At 67.8% G+C, this 20,389-nt stretch overlaps 2 protein-coding genes across 26 annotated transcripts; one reads left to right on the top strand and one right to left on the bottom strand.

The window, feature by feature from the left end:
• The first annotated feature begins 614 nt into the window (after positions 1-614).
• On the top strand, positions 615-6,300 carry CCDC188 (coiled-coil domain containing 188). Of its 23 annotated transcripts, none has more exons than XM_072803485.1 (10): positions 615-1,287; positions 1,472-1,579; positions 1,716-1,820; positions 1,909-1,965; positions 2,073-2,132; positions 2,243-2,337; positions 2,444-2,585; positions 2,841-2,890; positions 2,972-4,138; positions 5,167-5,304. In XM_072803485.1, the coding sequence occupies exons 1-9, from the start codon at positions 754-756 to the stop codon at positions 3,156-3,158; spliced, it is 1,338 nt and encodes a 445-aa protein (XP_072659586.1). In that variant the 5' UTR covers positions 615-753; the 3' UTR covers positions 3,159-4,138; positions 5,167-5,304. The 23 variants fall into 23 exon arrangements, with proteins under 23 accessions (XP_072659586.1, XP_072659589.1, XP_072659595.1 ...); XM_072803488.1 differs by having other exon boundaries at positions 2,844-2,890; XM_072803494.1 differs by having other exon boundaries at positions 2,528-2,585; positions 2,844-2,890.
• On the bottom strand, positions 3,739-19,573 carry ZDHHC8 (zDHHC palmitoyltransferase 8). 3 transcript variants are annotated; one of them, XM_072803475.1, is made up of 11 exons: positions 19,345-19,573; positions 12,189-12,310; positions 11,853-12,010; positions 11,594-11,766; positions 11,385-11,487; positions 10,889-10,980; positions 10,581-10,722; positions 10,249-10,369; positions 10,068-10,177; positions 7,756-8,756; positions 3,739-4,763 (listed from the first exon to the last, which is right to left on the bottom strand). In XM_072803475.1, the coding sequence occupies exons 2-11, from the start codon at positions 12,223-12,225 to the stop codon at positions 4,538-4,540; spliced, it is 2,163 nt and encodes a 720-aa protein (XP_072659576.1). In that variant the 5' UTR covers positions 12,226-12,310; positions 19,345-19,573; the 3' UTR covers positions 3,739-4,537. The 3 variants fall into 3 exon arrangements, with proteins under 3 accessions (XP_072659576.1, XP_072659574.1, XP_072659575.1); XM_072803473.1 differs by lacking the exon at positions 19,345-19,573 and adding an exon at positions 18,664-18,820; XM_072803474.1 differs by lacking the exons at positions 3,739-4,763; positions 19,345-19,573 and adding exons at positions 5,392-6,602; positions 18,664-18,820.
• Positions 19,574-20,389: the final 816 nt, after the last annotated feature.

The raw sequence follows: 20,389 nt of genomic DNA on the forward strand, positions 1-20,389 counted from the left end.
GAGCAAAGGACCGAATTGTCGAATCATCATATCGTACACCTGTATGTTAACCATACTGGACTTAAAATAGAAAAAAAAAAAAAAAAAGACCCCTGAAACACTGAAAAGCAGTCTTGCATCTGGTTCCATCCCTCAACAGTGTGTGACCTCGGGCAGGTCAATGTCTTCGTGCCTCAGTGCCCCCACCCATAAAGAGGATAAACCGTCCTTATAGAACCATTAATGTTCAATAAATGATTAAAAAAAAAATCAAATCCCAAAGATCGGTGAGGTAAAAAAGCCAGGCTGTGGGATGAGCTCTTCTGTGTGCAGAGGAGGTGGGGGTGCTTGACGCCCCGCCTGCGGAATGTGCAGCCCACCCCAGGAGGAGCGCAAAGACCAGGCGAGTGGGTGGTGGCTGGTGGGGAGGATCACACTGGATAACTTTGTTGGCTTTTGATTTTGTTTGAACCTTGTGTCTGCATTATCTGTTTTCCATTTCCAGAAAATAGCTCAGGCAGGTGGGGAAGCCGGGGAGGGCAAGATGCCCAGGCGGGACCAGTGAGCTGGTGGGAGGGGCCCGGCCAGCCCCCAGCCCCGCTCTGGCCACCACCCGGCCCATTGTGACCTCCCCGGCTGTGCCCAGGCCTTTGTGACAGGCACCCTTGAGGCAGACCTGCGAGCCATGACACCTAGAGGGCCCTCGATAGGAGGGTGGCAGGTCGGGCCAGGCTAGAGCCCGGACCCGGGGTTAGGAAGGGGTTACAGGGAGGCATGGAGGGGCCCAAAACCCTAGGCCCCTGTGGCCACTCCCACCCCCAGTGCCCCCAGCCTCAAGCTTCGAGCAGCCACGGAGGATGCCTGGATCCACCCTGCCAGGGCTTTGTAAGGTGGCCCTGCCTGGTGCCTCTCAGCTCCACTCACTCCATAGAATCTGCCAGGCCCTTCCCACCTCCGGGGGCGGGGGGCGGGGGGCCCAGGGTCGGGGCCGAGGTACCCGGGGGCTTTATGGCCAGTGAAGACAGGGAGATGCAGCGCCAGAGACCCAGAGAACCGGCGGGGATGAGGCAAGGACACGTGGAGGCGAGGCTGGGGTGGGGCTGGCCCCTGCACTCAGGACGAGAACAAGGGGCACCCAGGCAGGGGGCGCCCCCCAGCTCGGGGCCCAGACCCTGCCCGTGCCCACCCATGCCGTCGGGGTCAGGAAACCCAGCCTCGCCCAGGGCAGCCGCCTCCCCGCTCCAGAGCGTGGCCCTGGGGCCTGCAGAGCAGTCCTTCCTCCAGCTGGAGCAGGAGAACCAGAACCTGGTGAGTGAAGAGCCCACCGAGGCGGGGGTGGGGGGTGGGGGTGGGGGTGGGGGTGGTGGCCCCGGCTCCGAGCCCATCCGTGCAATGGGCTTGCGGCTTCTGCCTTTTGCCCCCCGCACCCCTGCCTCAATCTCCTGCCCAAGGAGCTCTATGATGAGCAGTCCCATCTGTGTCCCCCACTCAGAAAAGACAGAACCAAGATCTGCGGGAGCAGCTGGGGGCCCTCCTGGGGCCGGGGCAGCAGTTCCTGCCCCTGTGCACGGAGCACTCAAGCTGTACGGCCCTGGCCTGGGTAAGTGCGGGGAGACAGAGGGCCGCCGAGGGGAATGACCCCGGGCCTCGGGCACCACAGCCCCGCTGCTCTCAAGCAGCCCCTGACCGCCCACGCCGCCCCCGGCCTTGGCGCTGACCCCAGGGCTCTCCCACAGGCCCCGGAGCAGGCCAGCACCCGGCCCCTGGAGGACAGGGCGCCCCTGCAGCTGCTGCGGCGGGAGCTGTGCCGGGGGGAGGAGTCCTTCGTGCAGCAGTCTCAGGTGGGTCCCGGGGAGCTGGGCCAGGGGAGGGGTCCTCCGCGCAACACTCCTCGGTGGCCCTGCCTGTGCCCACTGTGCCCCTCCCCAGAACGAGCTGCAGCAGATCCGACTGTCCTTTGAGAGGAAGAAGATGGCCATTACCGAGGTGCCCGCCTGGCCGGGGTGGGAGGGCCGCCCGGGGGAGCCACCCAGTGGGACGCATCCGGGGGTCCTGCTGCTCGGAGCATGACCCGGCCTCTCCTCCGCCACCAGGTGTGGGACGGCGTGGCTGAGGTACACATGGCCCTGAACAACCAGGCCACTGGGCTCCTGGTAGGTCCCCAGAGGGTGACACCCAGGGGGTGACGGGAACAGGAGGCAGAGGGCGTGGGGTCAGGGGAGCACCGGGAAGCAGGGGAATCCGGCAGAGAAGTCAGGGTTAGGGGGCCTGTTTTACCTCCTCTGACCCCCAGAACCTCAAGAAGGATATCCGGGGAGTACTAGACCAGATGGAAGACATTCAGCTGGAGATTCTGGGGTGATGTGCAGGGTCAAGGTCTCGGAGGGGGGGCGCTTGGCTGAGCCCGGGAAGGGGCAGGTGTCCTGGCCAGGATGGGGTGGATCAAGCCCTAACCCTTCCCCAGCTCCAGGGCACCAGACCAAGGGGTGGTGCAGGCTGAGGGGGGTGCGCACCTGGCCCTGACTGCGCAGCACCCCCCTCCATCCAGGGAGCGTGCCCAGTGCCGCACCCAGGCCCGGAAGGAGCAGCAGATGGCGTGCGTAGCGGTAAGCCCGGCGCCGCACACCCTCACCCTCTCCCGGAGGCCTCACCCGGGAGGCCCCTCTGGGCGGGGAGCTGTGGGCGTCGGTGTAGAGGCCCCAGGGCGGGAGCCCCAGCAGGAGCGGGGTGGCTGGTCATCCCTGAGACCCGGCTGGCTGCGGCGCCTGTCCCGGGTGGGGAGGGGTGCGGGGGTGGTTGGGGGCACAGGGACGCCCCCCAGGCGCAGGCTCCGACCCCACCCCTCGCCCCCCACCCCGCAGAAGGCCAGGCCGCAGCTGGGATGTTCCGAGGGCCTCAAAGGCCAGCTCTGGTAGGTGGCGGCGCCCCGGGCAGCGCCCAGTCCCCGGCGGGCCGCGAGGGCACCCCCGCCCCTGACCGCCGCCGCCCGCAGGCTGCTGGCGCTGAGGCTGCTGCTGGGCGCCCTGCTGGCCTGCACCGCCGCCTACGTGTACGTGGTGGACCCCGCGCCCTTCGAGGGGCTGGTGCCGCCTCTGCTGAGCCGCGCCGCCGTCTGGAAGCTCCGGGCCCTGCTGGGCCCGTTCCTGCGCCTGGAGGTGGACGACTTCCTGCCCTTCTAGGCCGGAGGCCCAGCGGCCCCAGCGAGGAGGCCAGGCGGCCGGCCGGCCCCGGTGCCCACGGCACTGCCGCGCAGCGTCCCGCCAGGAGCCGCGGAGAAGGGGGGCGGCGGGTCTGTCCTGAGGGCTGGGGCTGCTGCTGGACATACAGTCGTGACACACGCGGCGTGTGAGCCTGTTTCCATGGAAACGGGGGTGGGCAGGAGGTCTCGCTGCTCTTGAGGCCCGTCTCACACCGAGGGCTCCGGGGGGCACCCCGGCCCCGCCTGCCTGCTGGGCGGCAGCCCCTCCGCCGGAAGCCCCCAGCCCACCCCGGCCACCAGGGAGGGTCTCTGCAGAGTGAGGACCTGGGGGCCCTCAGGCCTCCTCCCTGGGGCTGGGCCCAACCAGCAGACCTCAGCCACCGGCTGCTCTGCTCGGCTGACTTCACACCCGCCACCCCACCCTCCCCACACTTGACCGGCCACCACCTCCCCACCTCCCACTCCTGTCCCCTCCCCAACTAGGGTCCCTGTCCAGTCCAGCCTCCTGGCACTGCCCCAAGGCTCGGAGGACAGGGGGACCACGTTGGTGGACAGAGCCGTGGAGGTAAACACCAGAAATTTTATTTAGGGCATTAAATTGGGGGTGGAGGGGAGGAATACCTTTTAGAACAATAGACAATAGCTTTGTAGCTTGCTCATCCCCAAGTGGGAGGATTAGAGGCACCGCCCAGGCAGGAAAAGGACTGGCCGGAGCCCCGCCCTGCCCCTGGGGACGTCCAGGGCCCCGGCTGGCTGGCTGGCTGGCTGGCTGGCAGGGCCTGCAGGGCTGTGGGCAGCGGGGCCCTCTGAGCTCCCCCAGGTGCCACATCTCGGAGTGAAAGAGTGAAGACTGCCGGGCAGGGCTGGGCAGAGCAGTCACCAGGAACACACTGGACTGGCAGGGTCTCCTCCCCGCCCCGGCAGGGCCCGGATGGCTCACCAGGCTGGCGGCTCCAAGAGGTTAAGGCATCTGTTCATGTGCTGGGTGTGGGGAGGAGGGAGTGCAGTGACCTGCAGGGACAACCTGAGACCCCCGCCCCAGCCCAACCGGCAGAGGCCTGGGCTCCCTGGGAAGGAAGTGGCGTCTAAAGTGCTCGGTCAGGCAGGGAGGTCGGGGCGCTGGTGCGACCCCCCGGGGAAGGCCATGCTGGTCCCAGCAGCTCCAGGGCCCCTGCCTGGGGGGTGGGACGCCCTGCGGCAGGTGGGGACTTCCTGAGGTGGGTGGGCACAGGGTCACAAGCCCCAGTGAGCTGGGAGTCAGTCAAGGTGCGGCTGGTGGAGAGGGGACCCCCAGCCCACGGCCCAGGGGCTGTGTGGCTGCCTGGCTTCCCGGGCGGTCCTCTCGGGCCCCAAAGCTGCCTACTTGGCGTCCCGCTCAGGCCCCGAGAGACCGGGGAAAAGGCTGGAGGCGGCTGAGTGCAGGCGGCACATAGCCCCTCGGGGGGGTGCCCGGGCGGCCAGGCTCCAGGGGGCCCGCAGCGGCGGCCGGTCCTCAGGGAGGCCAAGGTGGCACAGGTGCAGGCCGGGGGGCACCCTGGGCTGGCCACGCCGGCCCCATCCACGGCTGCAGGTGCCGATCCGCCCCCTGTGGGCCGCAGCGTCCCGTGAGAGAGAAGCAGAAAGGTGGAGGTCAGCATGGGGCAGAGGTGCCCAGGGCAGGGTCCGAGGCCCAGCCAGCCTCCCACATTGGGCCAGCCCCTGCCCCAGACCCCGCTTTTGCCCTGGCTGTCTCAGCCCCAAGACACCGTGGATTCCCAACGCCCTCACCCCCAACACTTGGCAGTGGGAGGCTCAGGTTGCCAGGAGGGCGAGTTCCAGTGATGTAGCTGCAGGAGGCGGCAACGGCCCCCACAGGGCCCTCAGCCGACCAGCAGCCCCAGTGCAACCCCTGGGACCTCGGTCTCCTGCAAAAGCCTCTGGGATCGGCTTTCGGGGGCCCTGGGGCGGCTGCAGCCCCAACCTCTCTCCAAATGCCCTGTTGCTACCAGGGATGACGCAGACCCGTGGGAGCCTCATGCTCGTCAGCCAAAGACCCATCGGCCAGCCCCCACCTCCCAAGCTTCCAGCTCAGCTTAAGTCAGTGGAAACACCCACGAAGGCCGCCCGTACCTCTGGCCAACACCTCTCCCAGAGCCTGACCCACTCTGCTCCCCGCCCCCGGAGCCCCCGCATTGCACCAAGAGCCCTAGCCTTGCTCAAGGAAAGGATCGAAATGACTCTTTTTCTTTTTTTAATAAAATTATAGATATATAGATGTAGATATAAAAACATAAAACAGACACAACGCAAGCGGACGCTGCCGTGTGCTTACTCTCGGGTCCCTGGCGCCAGGCGAAACTCTGACCCCCTCCCTGATGTGCTTCCCATGAGGGCCTGGACTTTGCATGCCTTGGGGTGAGGGATCTCCAGTTTGGCAGGGAGGGGGGGCTCCTAGGTCTCATGGGCCCCGGTGGCAGCGTCCGGCCCGGGCCTGCTCCCACCTGCCCCCCGTCGCCTCCCACAAGAGCATAAAGCAGAGGTTAAGGCTTCAATGAAAGCGAGTTTCCCGGCAGTGGGGGCAGCGGGGGCCCGAGCGTTAACACATGGGACGTGGCATGGCAGCTCAGCGCACAGACACGGGGACGCACCCACCAGCTGGGCGAGACAGGACACACGGAGCCAAGACCCCACCCACAGCTGGCTGTCTGTCCATCGTCCACCTGTCTGTCAGAACCCAGAGCAATCCCAGAGCGGGGTGCCTGTGGGCTGGGGCTGGACTCCCCGAAGAAGAACTGGCCTTGCCAAGCTACAAGCTTCCAGCGGGTCCCTGAAAGGCAACGAGTTAGGAGCAGCCGGGTGGTGGGGCCTTGGTCCAGTACGGCCAGGGACCCAGGCCTCTCTGTCCATCTCTGGGCCACAGTGGCCCCGTCTGTGAGGGGAGCAGGTGGGGACCAGCCTGGGGACGACCTCAGGGACACGGGTGCAAGGGTGCAGGTGCCACACCCCTCGCGGCCCCCGCCTGTGGGAACAGGGGCACCGACACACAGACCCTGCAGCCCGGAGGCCACTGGCCCAGCCGCGCCCTGGTGAGCAGATGGGTGGATGGACAGGCGGAGGAAGAGGGACAGGCTTGTGGAGGTGTGGTCTCTTCTGCTGACGTGTCCACCGGGCCTGGGCCTCCTGGTCTCCCGGGGCAGAGAAGTCGGGAGGGGAGGGCAGCCGCTGGGGGTCCTGGTCCCCGGGGCTCCACGGCGGATGGATGGCAGTCAGTCCTCACACTGAGATCTCGTACGTGGTCCCACCCACGCCGGACACCTTCTTAACGAGCGTGTGCCGGGCAGGGCTGGCGGAGGGCCCCGGGGGGCCAGCGGCAGGCCCCAGGCGGGCCAGGCCCGGGGACTGCCCGTTAAGCTTACTTGGGGGGGTCTTCAGCTGAGGGTGGTCCCTGCATCAAAACAAGCACATACACGCACACACACAGTGAACACGGGACCACGGCGTGACGGGCCAGCGGAGGCAGCAGGACAGATGACGCAGACGCACACAAAGCCCGGGGCGGCCCCTGCCTCTGAGCTCAGCTGGTCCCGCCCAGACCCTGGGTAGGGGCACACCGCCTGCGGAGGGAGGGGGCTATGTTGTCACAGGACACACAGATGTCAGAATGGCCACCTTTTCCCTCCAGGGCGCTTGGTCCCTCCCACCGGCACAGACGCTGGAGCAAGGTGAGGCCCCGGGGCCCCGCGTCGTCCTAGTGCCCCGAGCTGGGGAGCCCAGCGGGGACTGGGTGGCTCCATCCCTGCTCCCTCCTAGGAAGATGAGAGCCCGTCTTCCCGCCCTCCAGCCTGCCCAGGACCGACCAACAGCAGCTCTGACATTGCTGCCCAAACATTCACGAGCCTGGGAGCCTCCACTCCACCCCCCGCCCCGTCCTTCACCTGCCGTCCCCCACCTGCCCAGGTAGCTGTCACCCACTGGGCCAGTTACATTCGCCACAGGGACATCCTCACCAACTGAGCCTGTGCTCCAGGGGCGATGCCGAGACGATACCCCCGCACTCACGGCGGGGCCCAGCACACACCAGCTACTCTCCTTGGGCCTGACCCCATGAGGCAGGCAGCCAGCCCAGCTTCCAATTACCCACCTGCTGGGGGTCTGGCACCAGCCTGCCCCTCTGGGCCTCAGTTTCCCCATCTCTGAGCAAGGAGGCCCTTACTTCCCGGGGCTGTGGGCACCCAGGGCAGCATGTTCTGCTGTGGGCTTATGTCCCCTGGACTCAGCCTCCTGGACGGACACTGTCTCCAGAGGAAGCCCCAGGGTCCCCCCGACACTCGGTTGCACCAGCTGCAGGAGAACATGCATCTCAATAGGTACCCGCCCCACCGACGTGCCCGGCATCCCTGGAGCTGGGTGACCCTCGCCCCTCACAGTCTGGCCAGGAGCCTCCAAGGAGGGTGAGGCCCACCCCCGTAGGCAGCCATCGGCCTCCCTGACGACCTCTGCGTGTTCGGCCAAGAGGCTCCACGAAGCGGCCGGACACCTGACCTGTGGTGGAAAGCCCCTCCCAGCCCCCCCAGTACCCCCCCGCCCCCGGGACCTACCTTTGCACGGCCAGCGAGGGTGGCGACTCTGGGAGGTCCGTGTGGATGAAGGCGACAGCTTTGGGGCCTGCATAGGAGGGTGAGCGGGGCGTGCTGGGCGGGGAGGGGGGGCCCTGGCGCACGGGGGACCTGTGCGAGCCGCTGCCGGGCCGAGGCCCGGGGGCGTTGTTGTTGGCCAGGTCGGCCTGGAGGGAGGAGGACGAGGTCCGCGGCGCCCGGCTCACGGCGCTGGACAGCGAGGACACGGAAGTCTGCAGCGCGGGGTTGCGCGCGCCGCCGAAGCCGGGCCCGGCCACCAGGTCGTCCCTGGAGCCGTAGCGCAGGGCAGGGCCGCGGGCGCCGTCGGCCAGCGCGCTGGCCTGCTGCAGGCTGTAGGAGCTGGGCGCGTCGTAGACGCCCGAGTCGCCGAAGAGCGAGTCGGCCTGAGAGCGCAGCAGCCGTTCCCGCTCCTCTCTGTCCTTGCGCTCCTGGATGGAGGCCATGATGGTCCTGGACAGGTTGTCGTAGCGCACAGGTGAGGGCTCCCGGGGCCGGGGGCCCAGCACCGGGCTGAAGCTGCGGGGCGGGGGCCGGGGCGGCTCACCCACCGCCCCCGGGTGCAGGTAGGGCGAGCGGTAGCTGGCCACGCCGGCCGAGGGGTGGGCTGGGCACGTGTGGCCCCCGGGAGAGCCGGGGTTAAGCAGACTGTCGTAGGACAGGCTGCCGTTGCGGTTGGGCAGCGCGTGGGGGGCGAAGATGCCGCGGTGCGGCGTGGGGGGCCCGCCCTCGGAGCGCAGGGGCTGCAGGGCCACGTGGTCCCCACCCCGCCGGCCCGCTGCCTTGAGGCTCAGGGAGCGCAAGGCGCCCGAGAAGGTGTCCGCGGCGCTGAGCGGCGGGGACGGCGGGTAGGCTGCGTGCAGGCCTCCGGGCGTGTAGTCAGGGAGGTCCAGGCTGGGCTCGGACGCAAAGTCCAGGCTGTGGATGCTGTCCTCCCCCAGGGTCAGGGAGTCAGGGCCGGGGACCTGCGGGGAGAGAGGGCGCACGTCCTACCACCGCCCTGCCGTCACGCCCTGCCCAGCCGCCGGTGCTCCGTGCCCCACGGAGGCTACGACCTCAGTGCATCAGAGGCAGCCTCCCGTGTACCCGACAAGCTGTTTCTGGAAGTTGCCCATCCCCTGACCACGTCTCCCTTGCTCGCCACAGAGGGAAGTAGGGACGGGCTAGAACAGAGTCCCCGGATGCCACCCCCCAGGGAAGGCTGGGCACACTGCTCCTGCCTCTACTTCCCCACGGAAGGGGGCTGGCACAGGGACAGCCTCAGGAGTTGGACCTTAGGGAGACGTAATAAGCACACAGAGACCCAGAGCCCTGTCCTGGGCACCTCGTGGCTGAGGACTGCGGTCGCTGCCGCAGCAGAGCACTGCCGCCTGCTGCATCAACCCACCGCAGTGCCCCCAGAGCCAAGACACGGGAGGGGACCTCGGGGCAGGGGCAAGGGACCAGCTACAGCAACAAGGAGGCTCCGTGGACTGAGGGCTGCGGGCTCAGACGTGGGCTGGGGACGAGAGCCTACAGGACCTCACACCCCGGAGCGGGTGCTGGTAGGGACAAATGTGGCCTCACGGTACTTGGCCAACCAACCAGAACCCTCGTGGGATCCAGGACAGTCCCAGGAGGTGGGGCAGGCGAAGGACCTAGAGCCCCCTGTTCCCAAGAAGGGCTGATCGACACCTGCCCAGGAGGCCCAGGCTCCCTGCCCAGCCCAGAAGGGCCCTCATGAGATGCAGGGTGGAGCGGGGCATCGGCCCTGAGGGGAGGCGACCGGTCCAGGCGTACCAGCCCAGGCACGGGCTTGCCTCTCAGGCAGCCATGAAGGAGGGTGGGCAGCCTGGGAATGCTCAGGGTTCTGGACCCTTCCTCAGGCTGCCCAGGGTTGCCAACTGCTCCACAGTGATTGTAGAGTCAGAAAAAAATAAATATGCCTTCTTAAACAATCTCAAATTCTTCTGAAGCCTTCCCGTGGGCCTTACAGAGGGACGAAGAGTGGAATTCCAGGCATCCTGGCACACGCTGCTCCTGGGGGCAGCCGCCCACCAGGCCGGCGGGCCATGCTGGTCAAGAAGGGGCCAGCCAGGACCGCCTGTGCCAGTGCTTCCTTCGGGCCCGGCTGGGGTGCCCATAGGGTGAGGTTCTGCCGGCGCCCAGCAGGCTATGACCCCACGGCCCCAGGGTCAGGGCCTCCTGGGGCGAGGCCTGAGGAACGGGACCTCCGGGGGCAGGGTCTCCAGGAGGGGTCGCACAGGACTTCCTGGGGCAGGGCCAGGCCTCCTCACCTGCTCACCAGGCCCGCAGAAGGGCGCCTTGGGACCCGAGGGGAAGGCAGGCCGGAACTTGTACATGGCAGGTGTCGGGGGGCTGGTCCTCTGCGCCGACAGAGCGCTCTCTGGGGAGATGGACCATGGTCAGCTGGGCTCAGTCCATGTCCCTCCCTCTGTCTGGCCACCCCCACCTCACCAGCACTGCTCGGGCGTGGCGTCTGCAGGTCACCTCCGAATGTGCCGGCCTCCGCCTTGGGGGGCAGTGGCGGCCCCAGGTCCAGCGGCTTCTCATCCAGTCGGTCCAGGCTGCCCTTGGACTGGGAGGGGGCGTGGTCAGTGGTGGGTAGGGCGTGGGCCAGGGGTGGGCCACAACTGGGGTCTCTGCCCTGGGCCTTGGGCCCTATACCGTTCTCCAGAACCTACGGGATTCCTCCCCCTTCTGCTTCTAGGCCCCCTCCAGCAGAGCCGCTTCCTGCCTTCGAGGGTCTGCCCTCAGCCCCACTCCCTACCTGCCCCCAGGGCCCCCACCTTGCTGCGGCCCAGGCCAGCCTTCAGCCCGTTGTCACTAAGCTTGACCTTGAGGGGGGCGGCTCGCTCCAGGAGCTCGGGCCGAAGGAAGGGCGGCTTCAGGCGGGCGGCCAGCGGCAGCCGGGGAGGCTCCACCACGTACCTGCACCAGGGGCGGAGGGGTCAATGGCCAGGGTGACCTGGCCCGAGCGCTCACCAGAGGCAAGGCCGGCCACACCTGCCAAGGGCAGAGGTCGACCAGGCTGAGGGGCCGCACCTGCCCGCCCCAAACCCGGCAGAGGCCCCTCGACACCCCGTCCAGGCCTCACCGGGGCGCCAGAGGGCTGCACAGCACGTGCTCCACATTCCCATAGCAGCCTCGGGTGAAGGGGTTCACGCCCCCACGGAACTTCCCCGTCACCTGTGGACATGGGACCCCTCAGCCAGCCTGGCCACCCAAGGTCCTGGCCCAGGCGGACGGGGGGACAGGCAGGGACAGCTGGGGTTCCTCAGAGGCAGGCTGGGCAGGGTCAGCCCATGGGTGCCCCCCATTCACCCCGACCGCCCCGGCAGGAAGCTGTAGGATCTCTGGGGAGATCCAGCGGCGTCCACAGGTGGGAGTGAGCGGGGGGCAGCGCAGGCACAGCCCGCACTCCAGGCGCCCCCAGGGACCCCGGGGCCAGGTCCCCCCCACCCCGGAAGCTGCGCAGGCTGCCTCAGCTGAGGGCTCCGGCGGCCCTGCCCTCACACCGCGCCCACGCGGCCCTCTCGGCCCACAGGGGCGCCCCCTGCCCGTCACCGCGTGGGCCCTCCCGGGGTCAGCACCTGCTCATTGGTGGTACGCCCTCGAGTGACCAGCACCACGTGGAAGCCAGTGAGGCCGATGACAGGGATGAAGAAGAGGCCAGCCACACACATGACGGCCATGCTGGCCCGTTAAGGCCAACGGCCGTGGGGCAAACACGCGGGGCGGGGCCTGGGGACGGCCACCCACCCCGGGGCATCCCAGGCACCCGCGGCCAGGCCAAGGATACGTGATGGTGGTGTGGGCGGCCCCCAGCCCCTCGGCGTGGTTCAGCACGTAGACCAGCCCGAAGGCGACGACGCCCACCATGTGCGCGCTGAGCGACAGCAGGAACAGGAAGAAGTAGCGGTAATTGCGGCGCCCGATACAGTTGTTCACCCAGGGGCAGTGGTGGTCGAAGTCCTGGGCGGGAGCAGCGAGTCAGGGCCAGGCCGGCGGGGGCGGGGGTGGGGGGCCACGGCCGGCGGGCGGGGCGGCGGGACCGTCACCTCTACGCAGTTGTCGCAGACGCTGCAGTGGGAGCAGCGGGGCGGGCGGTAGAAATGGCAGGTCGCGCACCACTTCATACGGACCTGGATGCCCCGCACGTCCACGTTCTTGTACAGCGGCGCCCGGAAGTCGTCCTCCTTATCCTCGTCCTCATCCGCTGCGAGCCAGGGCCAGAGGGGGGCAGCGGACGGTGACTTCCCGGGCGGAAGGGTCCTTCCCGGACCGCTGCCAGCCCACCCGCCACGACCCCCGCTCACACACACAGGCTCTCTCGGATCAGCCACTCACACTCTAGTGCAAGTGAGCAGATGCCGTGCCCCAGCACAGGGCCCTACCTCGGGGGAAGACGCCAGGGTCCATGAAGGTGGCCATGCTGAAGTTGGCCAGGACAAAGAGGAAGATGATGCCATTGTAGACGGGAACAGCTGGGGACACAGCTCGAGTCAACCATGGGCACCTGCGTTGGACAGCAGGGCAGAGCTGGGTCTGGGGGTGCAGCAGATGGGTGGGGACAGGACATGGGGACAGATGCCTTAGGCACACCCACACACAGGCAGGCCGGGCCACAGAAGGCCACCGTCTGCACTCGGCGTGGCTGCGGGGAGACCCCTGCACATCGGCCCGCAGCTCCTCTGCTCGACCACTAGGGCTAGGCACCCACGGTACGGCACGCAAGCTGCCCACAGGCCAACACCGACTCCAGAACCCCCAGGTGCCCATTAGGAGTTCAAGTCACAGTCGAGAGGGGCCCGTGGGGGCCTGGGCTCCCACTTTTAGGAGGCAGGAGTCCAGGATGAGGTCTGGGCCCACCCTGCCTGTGTGCCATGACAGCCAGAGGCCAGCCCCGACCTCACCCAGCCCGGCCCCCAGCCTAGCGGGACCCCTCCGCCAGGGAACATCCGGGACATGGGGAGCTCCAATGCACGGTAGGTGTCACCCGTTTGTCCCTGAGGGGTGCAGTCTCAGGGTCTGGGCTCCTGGGCACATCCCCATCTAGGCAGTCCCTTCTTTTTAGTTCTCATTTTACTGTCCTTATGACAACGCACAACACCCGGAGAATAAAACAGCACGATAGCCCCCACTCACCATCTCTTGCTACCCCCCAGCCCTTGCCTCCAAGGCTGTGCTCTCTCCAGGAAGCCTTCCCAGATTCCCCCCATGGGGCTCAGTCACAGACAGCGAGCGTCCTCGTCAGCCCTCTTGGGACCTGACCAGAGCCCTCTCTGTGGAGACGCACCGGTCTTTGGGCTCAGGACCTATGACCCTGCCCCAACCCTGCAGCGGGTCCCTGCGTCCACCCACTTGGCTCTTCTGGCCTCAGGCTCCTGATCTCTCCCGTGGCTCCTGGCCTGTTCTCCCCCCCATACCTCACCCCCTGTGCACTTGGAGGCCAGTGGGGATCCCCCTCAGAAGCCCTGACGGAGAGAACAGGGCATCGTGGCCTCCAGCAGGGTGAGCAGCGTCCATGGCCCTGCCCACCACCCAGCGCACGCCGGCCACGCGGCTGCGCCCACGCCTGTCTTGGCCAGGAGCCAGCCCCGCCACCCCAGCAGCCACCTCCATGGCAGCAGAACTTCGCTATTTTTAGCGGAAAGCGAGAGGCTATTTAAAGATTCCACTTCCCACGGCAGCAGGCTCAGCGGGCCAGGAGCCGCACGTTACCCCTTCCTCTTCCCTGGGACCTGCTGTGGAGGTGGAGGCACTCCTTGGGGACACAGGCTCCCTCTGCGGGGAGGGCCCTCCTCCCCCTCCCCTTGCCCGGGCAGCCGGGGCAGCCCACCAGTAGGTGCCTACCACGTTCCCCAGCCCTGTGTGCTAAAGCCTGGCATACAGACGGTGCTCAATGTATGTGGTGGTCCCTGATCCGATCCCATGGAGCAAGGTGACAGTGGGCCCCCGAGGCATGGTCTGCCCCGCAAGGCGGGGTGGGGGGCAGAAGCCAAAGCGCCAGCGGGGACAGCGGGGACGGGCTGCCCAGGCAAGCGGGGGCTGGGGGCTGAAGGGAAGCAGGCCCGCCAGGGGGGCCGCGGAGAAGTGGGGGGACCGCGGGCCCCACTCAGGTGGCACGAGCCAGCTCCCCACGGCGCCTTCCGGGAAGGGCTGGCTCTGCAGTCTGCACAAAATGAAAACGCGGGCCCCTTGTTTAAAAAGTATCAAGAATTTCAAGACAGAGACAGCGGAGCGTCAAAGGCGAGTGCGGGCTCTCGCGCACCTGTGCCGGAGGTGCGGCAGGCGGGTGGGCACCCCGGCAAGAGGACCCGGCCGGAGGGGGGTGCAGAGGCCAGGACAAGAGCCCCTGCGGCCCTGCTGTCAGGTTTCACAGTGGATACCGAGAGCCTGCTGCCTGCCCGCCCCGTGCGGCGGACCACGAAACCCACCCTTCCGGCCTCGGGGAGTGGGCGCTGCTGTTTTCCCTATTTTACAGACAAGGAGTGGGTATAGGACGGCTTGTCACATACCAGGGCCTTGGGGTGAGCCTACGTCTGGGCTGGGATTCAAAGTATTATGCAGGCAGCCAGGGCCCGGATCCCACGGGCAGCCCCCGCAGCCGCATTGACCAGAGTCTCCCCTGGCCCAGGCGGCCTGCTTGGTCCTCCCTGAGCCTCCGCGACCACCCCCAGGCTGCACGGGCTAGACAGCTGCCCTGAGTGAGACGCCTGGGGCTGCGTCTGGGCATCCGCAATGTGACAGGGCAACCTGTGCACCGAGGTGGTGGGCAGGCTCCGTCCACTACGGGCACCAGCCATCTGCGTGCCTGGGCCACGGATACCGGGGACAGAGGGCTGGGGCCCTAGCTGGTGTTGGGCGGGCTGGCGCCTGGGCGGTAGCAGCGGTGTGGGGGACGGGAAGGTTCTCTAACAGGGACCTGGGCCACTGCCCCCTCAACACCCGGCCCCCAGCTTGACTCACACCCAGCATCAAGCACTCCCATGCGGTCCTGCCCCCTCAGTCTCCCTCAGGGCGCCTTTACCCCTAGGCCAGGCCTTAAAGAGGGTCCAAGCCTGGGTCACGCCTAATGAGGACTGGCTCCCTGGCCAACGCCGACAGGCACATGCATTGACACAAACACACGTCCTCATGAACACGCAGGGACGCATGCATGCACACACATGCAATGCACACACAGATACACAAATATGCTCCAAGGCACACATGTGTGAACACACACTTGTACATGCATGTACGCAGACACACTGCATCCATAGCCACGTTCAGAAGGCCCATGTGCAGGAGCACACACCAACGTGTGTTGACCAGCAAGACACACGTGCATAAATATTTGTGAGAATAGATATGCCCGCTTGTGCACATGCTGGCAGAAATAAGGACACGGCCACCCGGGCACACCAGCACCCTCGTTTGTGCACAAACACACTCAGATGCACATATGAGCCCACAGAAACGCAGACAAGCCCTGCCTCAAACTGCGCCCCTTGCTACGCTCTCCATGGACCAGGCGAGCATGAGGACACGTGAGGACGTGCGAGCTCGGTGGGCAAGCCTGGCAGCCAGTGCGGCTCAGTCCACCTTGTGTCTGTCCTCAGCTCCCGGAGGGCCCCTCTGCCCACGAGGACAATACTCGGTTCCCACCCAGGGGACGGGACACCCTAGGCAGGGCCTGGCCAGCCCTTGCCGGCTGCAGCCACGCTGTGGGGCCCAGGGCATGCCTGGGCTGGGGGCGGCTCGGCCCCCTAACCAGCCCCCGCCTCCTGAGTATTAGGGCCACACGCCACTGCCATAGGCCCCACCCGGATGGAGGCCCCAAGTCCGCCTAGCCCAGCAGGGAGACACCACCCAGTGGGGGTGGGGGGTTCTGCAGGACCAGTACGCGCGCCACAGCTAAATGTGGAATGGAAAATTTTAACTCAGACGTTTTCATTTAAATCGGGTTCTTCGTTAACACTGTTTGTGTTTAAGAGTGATGCTCCCACATGGGGGTACCTGGGACCGGAGGGTCTGTGGCCACTCTGCCCTGGTCAGGCTAGGCAGGGCCCCTGTCCTCGCGCACCCATCTGATCCCTGCAGACACCTGAGCAGATGGGGAAACTAAGGCTCAGGGGACCAAGGATACCCTAGGCCACGGGCAGTGAGGCCTGGGGTGAGACTCAACCCCTGCTCCCTTCCTTCCCCTGGGGCCCCTGCCAGGGGCTCTATCCACCTGGGCCTGCCCTTCCCCCGGCCCATGCTGGGCCTTCTGGCCTCTCTGGGCCTCAGCGTCTGGGGAGGGCTCAGGCCCATCCTGGGGACAGACTGTGGCCTCCCAGAAGTCAGCCCCCTGGTCCTGGACAGAGACAAGATGGCCCAGCCTGGGTCCAGGTGTTAGTAACCCAAAAGCAGCCCTAGTTCCTGATGTCTACAGGTTCCCTGTCATTCTGCAAAGTGGCTCTGGGAGGAGTAAGGGGTTGAGGTGGAGACCTGACCTGGGGGCTCTTAGAAAGTGCCCCCCAGCACCCGCCTGACACCGAGCCATGATGGGAAGGGATTCTGGGGACCGAGGGGACACAACTGGACCAGGAACCCAGGAAGCCTTCCTGGAGAAGCGCCTCTAGGAACCTGCCCCTCAGGGTGCTCCCCATCTTCTGAGGGAGAGGCCCCAGCCTCTGCTGATCCTACCCGCACCCCAGCCTCTCCTGGTAACATAGCTGAACATCCTGTTCTTCGTCCCAGCCCTCTCAGTGAGCTGGCCCAAGGGAGGGGTCCTTGGTCTTCTAGGCTCCTGGCTCCCCACCCTGCATGATGTCAGGAGCTGCTGCCTGCGCGGACCTGCCCCAAAGGGGCCAACTTGTGTTTACTGAGCAGAGAGGGGGCCTGGGGCCACGCAGCGTCCAGTGAAGTTCAAGGGGTAAAGGCAGAGAAGAGAGAACCCTGTGGGGGCCCAGGGGCAGGGTGGGGAAGACACAGGGGTGGGCTGCGCCCTCCTCAGCCCATGTCTAGGTCTGCAGCAGGCCTGGACCCAGCAAAAGGGTAAAAGTGTGGCTGCTACTAGGGCGACCAGCGGCCTGTCCCAAGGAGAGGACCACCGGGACCCCTGCTTGCCTGGAATTCAGCATGCTGTGAGGGGGGTCACTAGGCCCGGTTCACCCCGCAGAACCCCTTTTTAGGAACCCAGTTGCCCTGAAAGACCAGGGATGAGCCAGGTAGAGCCAGGGATGGGGCGGGCCAGGGTCCCCAGTGGGCTTTTGGCCCCGGGGAATGTGGCCTCGGTGGTCCACGGAGCCCTGTCCTAAGGGCGATCAGGGCTGCCTTGGCTGGGTGGTCGTTGTGCCTGGCCTGCAGCTATGCCCCTGCACCTCCATCTTGCTGCAGAGGCACATGCCACCTGCCGTCAGGCAGAGTGGGTCCCACACAAGGCGGGAGCCAGGGAAAGGCCTGCGGTGCCTTGCTGGGCTGGAGGCCTGGACGCAGAACCCCGGCTCTGGGAACTGAGGTAGGAAGAACTTGGCAGGTGCAGCAGCCTCAGCGCCCACCTCTTGGGACGGCCAAGTTCACCAGACCGCTGTGCAAGGGCCCTCTGACATCACGGGAAGGGCTTGGGACGAGCTAGGAGGAAGGGAGGCAGGGCTCTCCGGGCTACGGTGATTTCAGTACCTTTAAGGATTTCCCTGCGTTTCCCAAGTCCTTAGAGGAGAACGTGTATTACCTTTAACGTCAGGGGAGGACAGACACTGAATTGCGCTTCGGAAGTGAGAAACCAGGATCAGCAAGTGGAGGCCCGGCTCCCAGGAAGTACACGTGAGACTCCTCCAAGTCCCAGAGCCCGGCTGCGGGGCCAGGCCCCGGGAGCCCCTGCACCTGCGGAAGCCCTGCGCCCACCGCGCCTGCCCCTCTCCCCCCCGCCCCGCGGCCGGCGGCATCTGAGGAACAGGAACACGCTGCCTGCCAAAGCCAGAAATAAGCCCGTCCACACAGGCCTTTTTTAAACACGCTCTTGGCAGCCTGTGGCGCCCACCCAGCCTCGGCCTCCAGGTAGGGCTCGTGCGCCTCCACGGGCACCCAATGCAGACTCCCAGTCCCGTCGCCGCCACCCTCACTCTGGCTAAGGCGCCGGGGCCAAGCCGGCTCCCCCTCGGCCTGGCCCGGGCTCCTTCGCACCCCGGCGCTGACCTGCCCTGGGTCAGAGGCCCCAGGGAGGGTGTCAGTGTGGTGCCTCTGGTCACCGGGCGGTGTGGGCATGGCACTGGTGGGAGGGAGCGTCCCGTCCCCGTGGTGAAGGCCCGAGCCCCAAGCCCTCCCGGTCCCTAGGGGAGCGCGGGCGGTGGGGGCCAGCCGGGGCATCAGCAGCCTGTCCCAGGTGACGAGGTTAGGGCTGCGCGGGCCTGCCTGGCCTCTGCCTCGGGGGTCCCGGTGCCCAACACGGCCGCGCCCCCGCCGCGACCCCAGCCTCCCCGGGAAGGTCACGGGAGGGTGCAGGGCACTGCCGGCGGCATCGAGGGGAGGGCGGCTCCGGGCAGGCACGTGGCGGCCGGGCCAGGCCACACCTGCGCGGGAACAGCTTGGCCCCGGCCCCGGCCCCGGCCCCGGCCCGGCCCCGGCCCCGGCCCCGGGCTGGCCGGCGGGAGGGGGCCGGGCGCCCTGGGCTCCCGGCGGGGCTGGCGGCCGTGGGAGGGGGCTCAGCCACAGCCGGGCGGCCTGCACGCAGTCCCCTAGGGCCCGGCGGCGCTCGGAGGGCTGGCACCGTCCCCGTGAGGAGCCGCCGGCGCTCGGCCCCGCGGCGCCCACCCGGCCCGGCCCGCTCAGGCCCCGGGCGGCGCCGGCCCCCCCGGCACGGCCCCTGCCGCCCGCCTGTGCCCCGGTGACGCGGGGACTCACGTGAACACGAAGAACAGGGTGCTGGAGCCGACCAGCAGCGCGGCGGCCGTGGCCACCGGGATGTACTTGGCGGGTTTGAGGCGCGTCCCGGGGCTGCGGGGCATCCTGGGCGCCGCGCCGCCGCATCCCTCCCCGGGGCCGGGCGGGCGGGGCCGGCCGGGGTCGGGCCGGGGGCGGGCGGGGCGGTGGACGCGGCGCAGGACCCGCGGCGGCGGCGGCGGCGGCGGCGGAGGAAATCCCACCCCGCGGGGAGCGGCGGCGGCGGCGCGCTGATGTCAGCGCGGGCCTTAAGGTGGACCGGGCGGCGGGCGGGGGGGCGCGGGGCGGGGGCGGGGCCGGGCGGGGCGGGGCCGGGCGGGGGCGGAGCCAGGACCCTCGCCCCGCGGCCGCGGCCGCGCCCGCCCCCCCGCCCCGCCCCGCCCGCGAGCCACCGAGCCCCGCGGCCGCGCCCCGCCCCGCGCGCTCCCGAGCCGCGCAGCCGCCGTCACGCACCTGCAGCCCCGGCCCACCCCAGGCCGCCGCGGACCACGCCGGGCTCCCGGGGCCCCGCCCGCAGGCCGTGGCGCGGCGGCCTGGGTGTGCCCGTGCGTGCGGTCCCCGTGACGTCCCTGCTCCACGCCGTTCCCGAGGAGGGCCAGACCCCTCGTCTGGAGCCCCCTGGCAGTCACCCTCCTTGTTTACCTCTGGCCCACCTCCCAGCCCTCGGGCCACTCGGGTGCAGAGCCCAGCTAGTGAGCGGGGTGAGGGGGCAGGGCAGGGGGCGCTGGACTCAGGGAGAGGCCTCCTGGCCCCGGCTGCAGGTTTGGGAGTGTGCGTAGGTGGGAGAGCTGGGGCCGGGTGAGCCCCTCGGCCCCGCAGGGCGGAGCGCCCCTGCCCCTGCCCCTGCCCCTCGGCCCTCGCCCCTCCTGCCCTGCCTGGGATAGGCCAGCGGGCAGGCCCACCTCCTGCAGGAAATCCCACCCTCCAGCCCGGCTGCCGCTGCCCGCTTAAGGTGGACCTGCACCCTTGCAGTGCCCGGCGGCTGCGGTGTGGACGAGCAGGCTCAGCAGGCGGGCAGAGCAGTGCCCAACCGCTGGGAGGGTAGGACCTGGGTCATGCTCCGCACCCTCCATAGTTAGGGCCAGGAAGTCTCTGTTCCCTCTAACACACCCCCAGGGCCCTCTGCTCAGAAATCAAGACCCATCAGCGTCCTCCCCAGGTGGGAATCGCGGGAGGGGTCCTCACCCTCCTTGGCCCTGGGCACCTGGTCCTCTATGGCCAGAATCCCTTGCTGCTCAGGGCCCACCTCCCAGGCCATGCTGCCACAGGCCCTGGGGATCCTCGGCCTGGAAGCCCCTTCCTGCCTGTAGGTGGGCCTTATGAAGGCACCAGTCCGAGCGAGCAGGCTGCGGGCTGTGTGCCATTAGAAAAGACCTGGGGCATTAATACAGCTGCCTGACAGCAAAGATGGTGATGGGCTTTTCCCCATAACACTGCAGTTTTAGCCTCTGCCCTGCGGGGAGCCCACTTCAGGGGCCCCACATAGGGTTAGGGGAGCACCCTTGCACTGAGTGGGAGGCTCAGGGCACAAAAGTGAGCCAAGAGCAGACACCTCCTTACTTATGCCCACAGCGCCCCAGCCCTCCGATAGCCTCAGCGCCTGGAGCTGCAAGGTCCAGGATCCTCACAAAGACTCCAGCCAAAGCATGCCCCACCCAAGCTTTGCCCTTGTTCCTGTCCTGCTGCA

This window comes from Canis lupus, chromosome 27 (genome assembly GCF_048164855.1).
Source record: "Canis lupus baileyi chromosome 27, mCanLup2.hap1, whole genome shotgun sequence".
Lineage (NCBI taxonomy): Eukaryota > Metazoa > Chordata > Mammalia > Carnivora > Canidae > Canis > Canis lupus.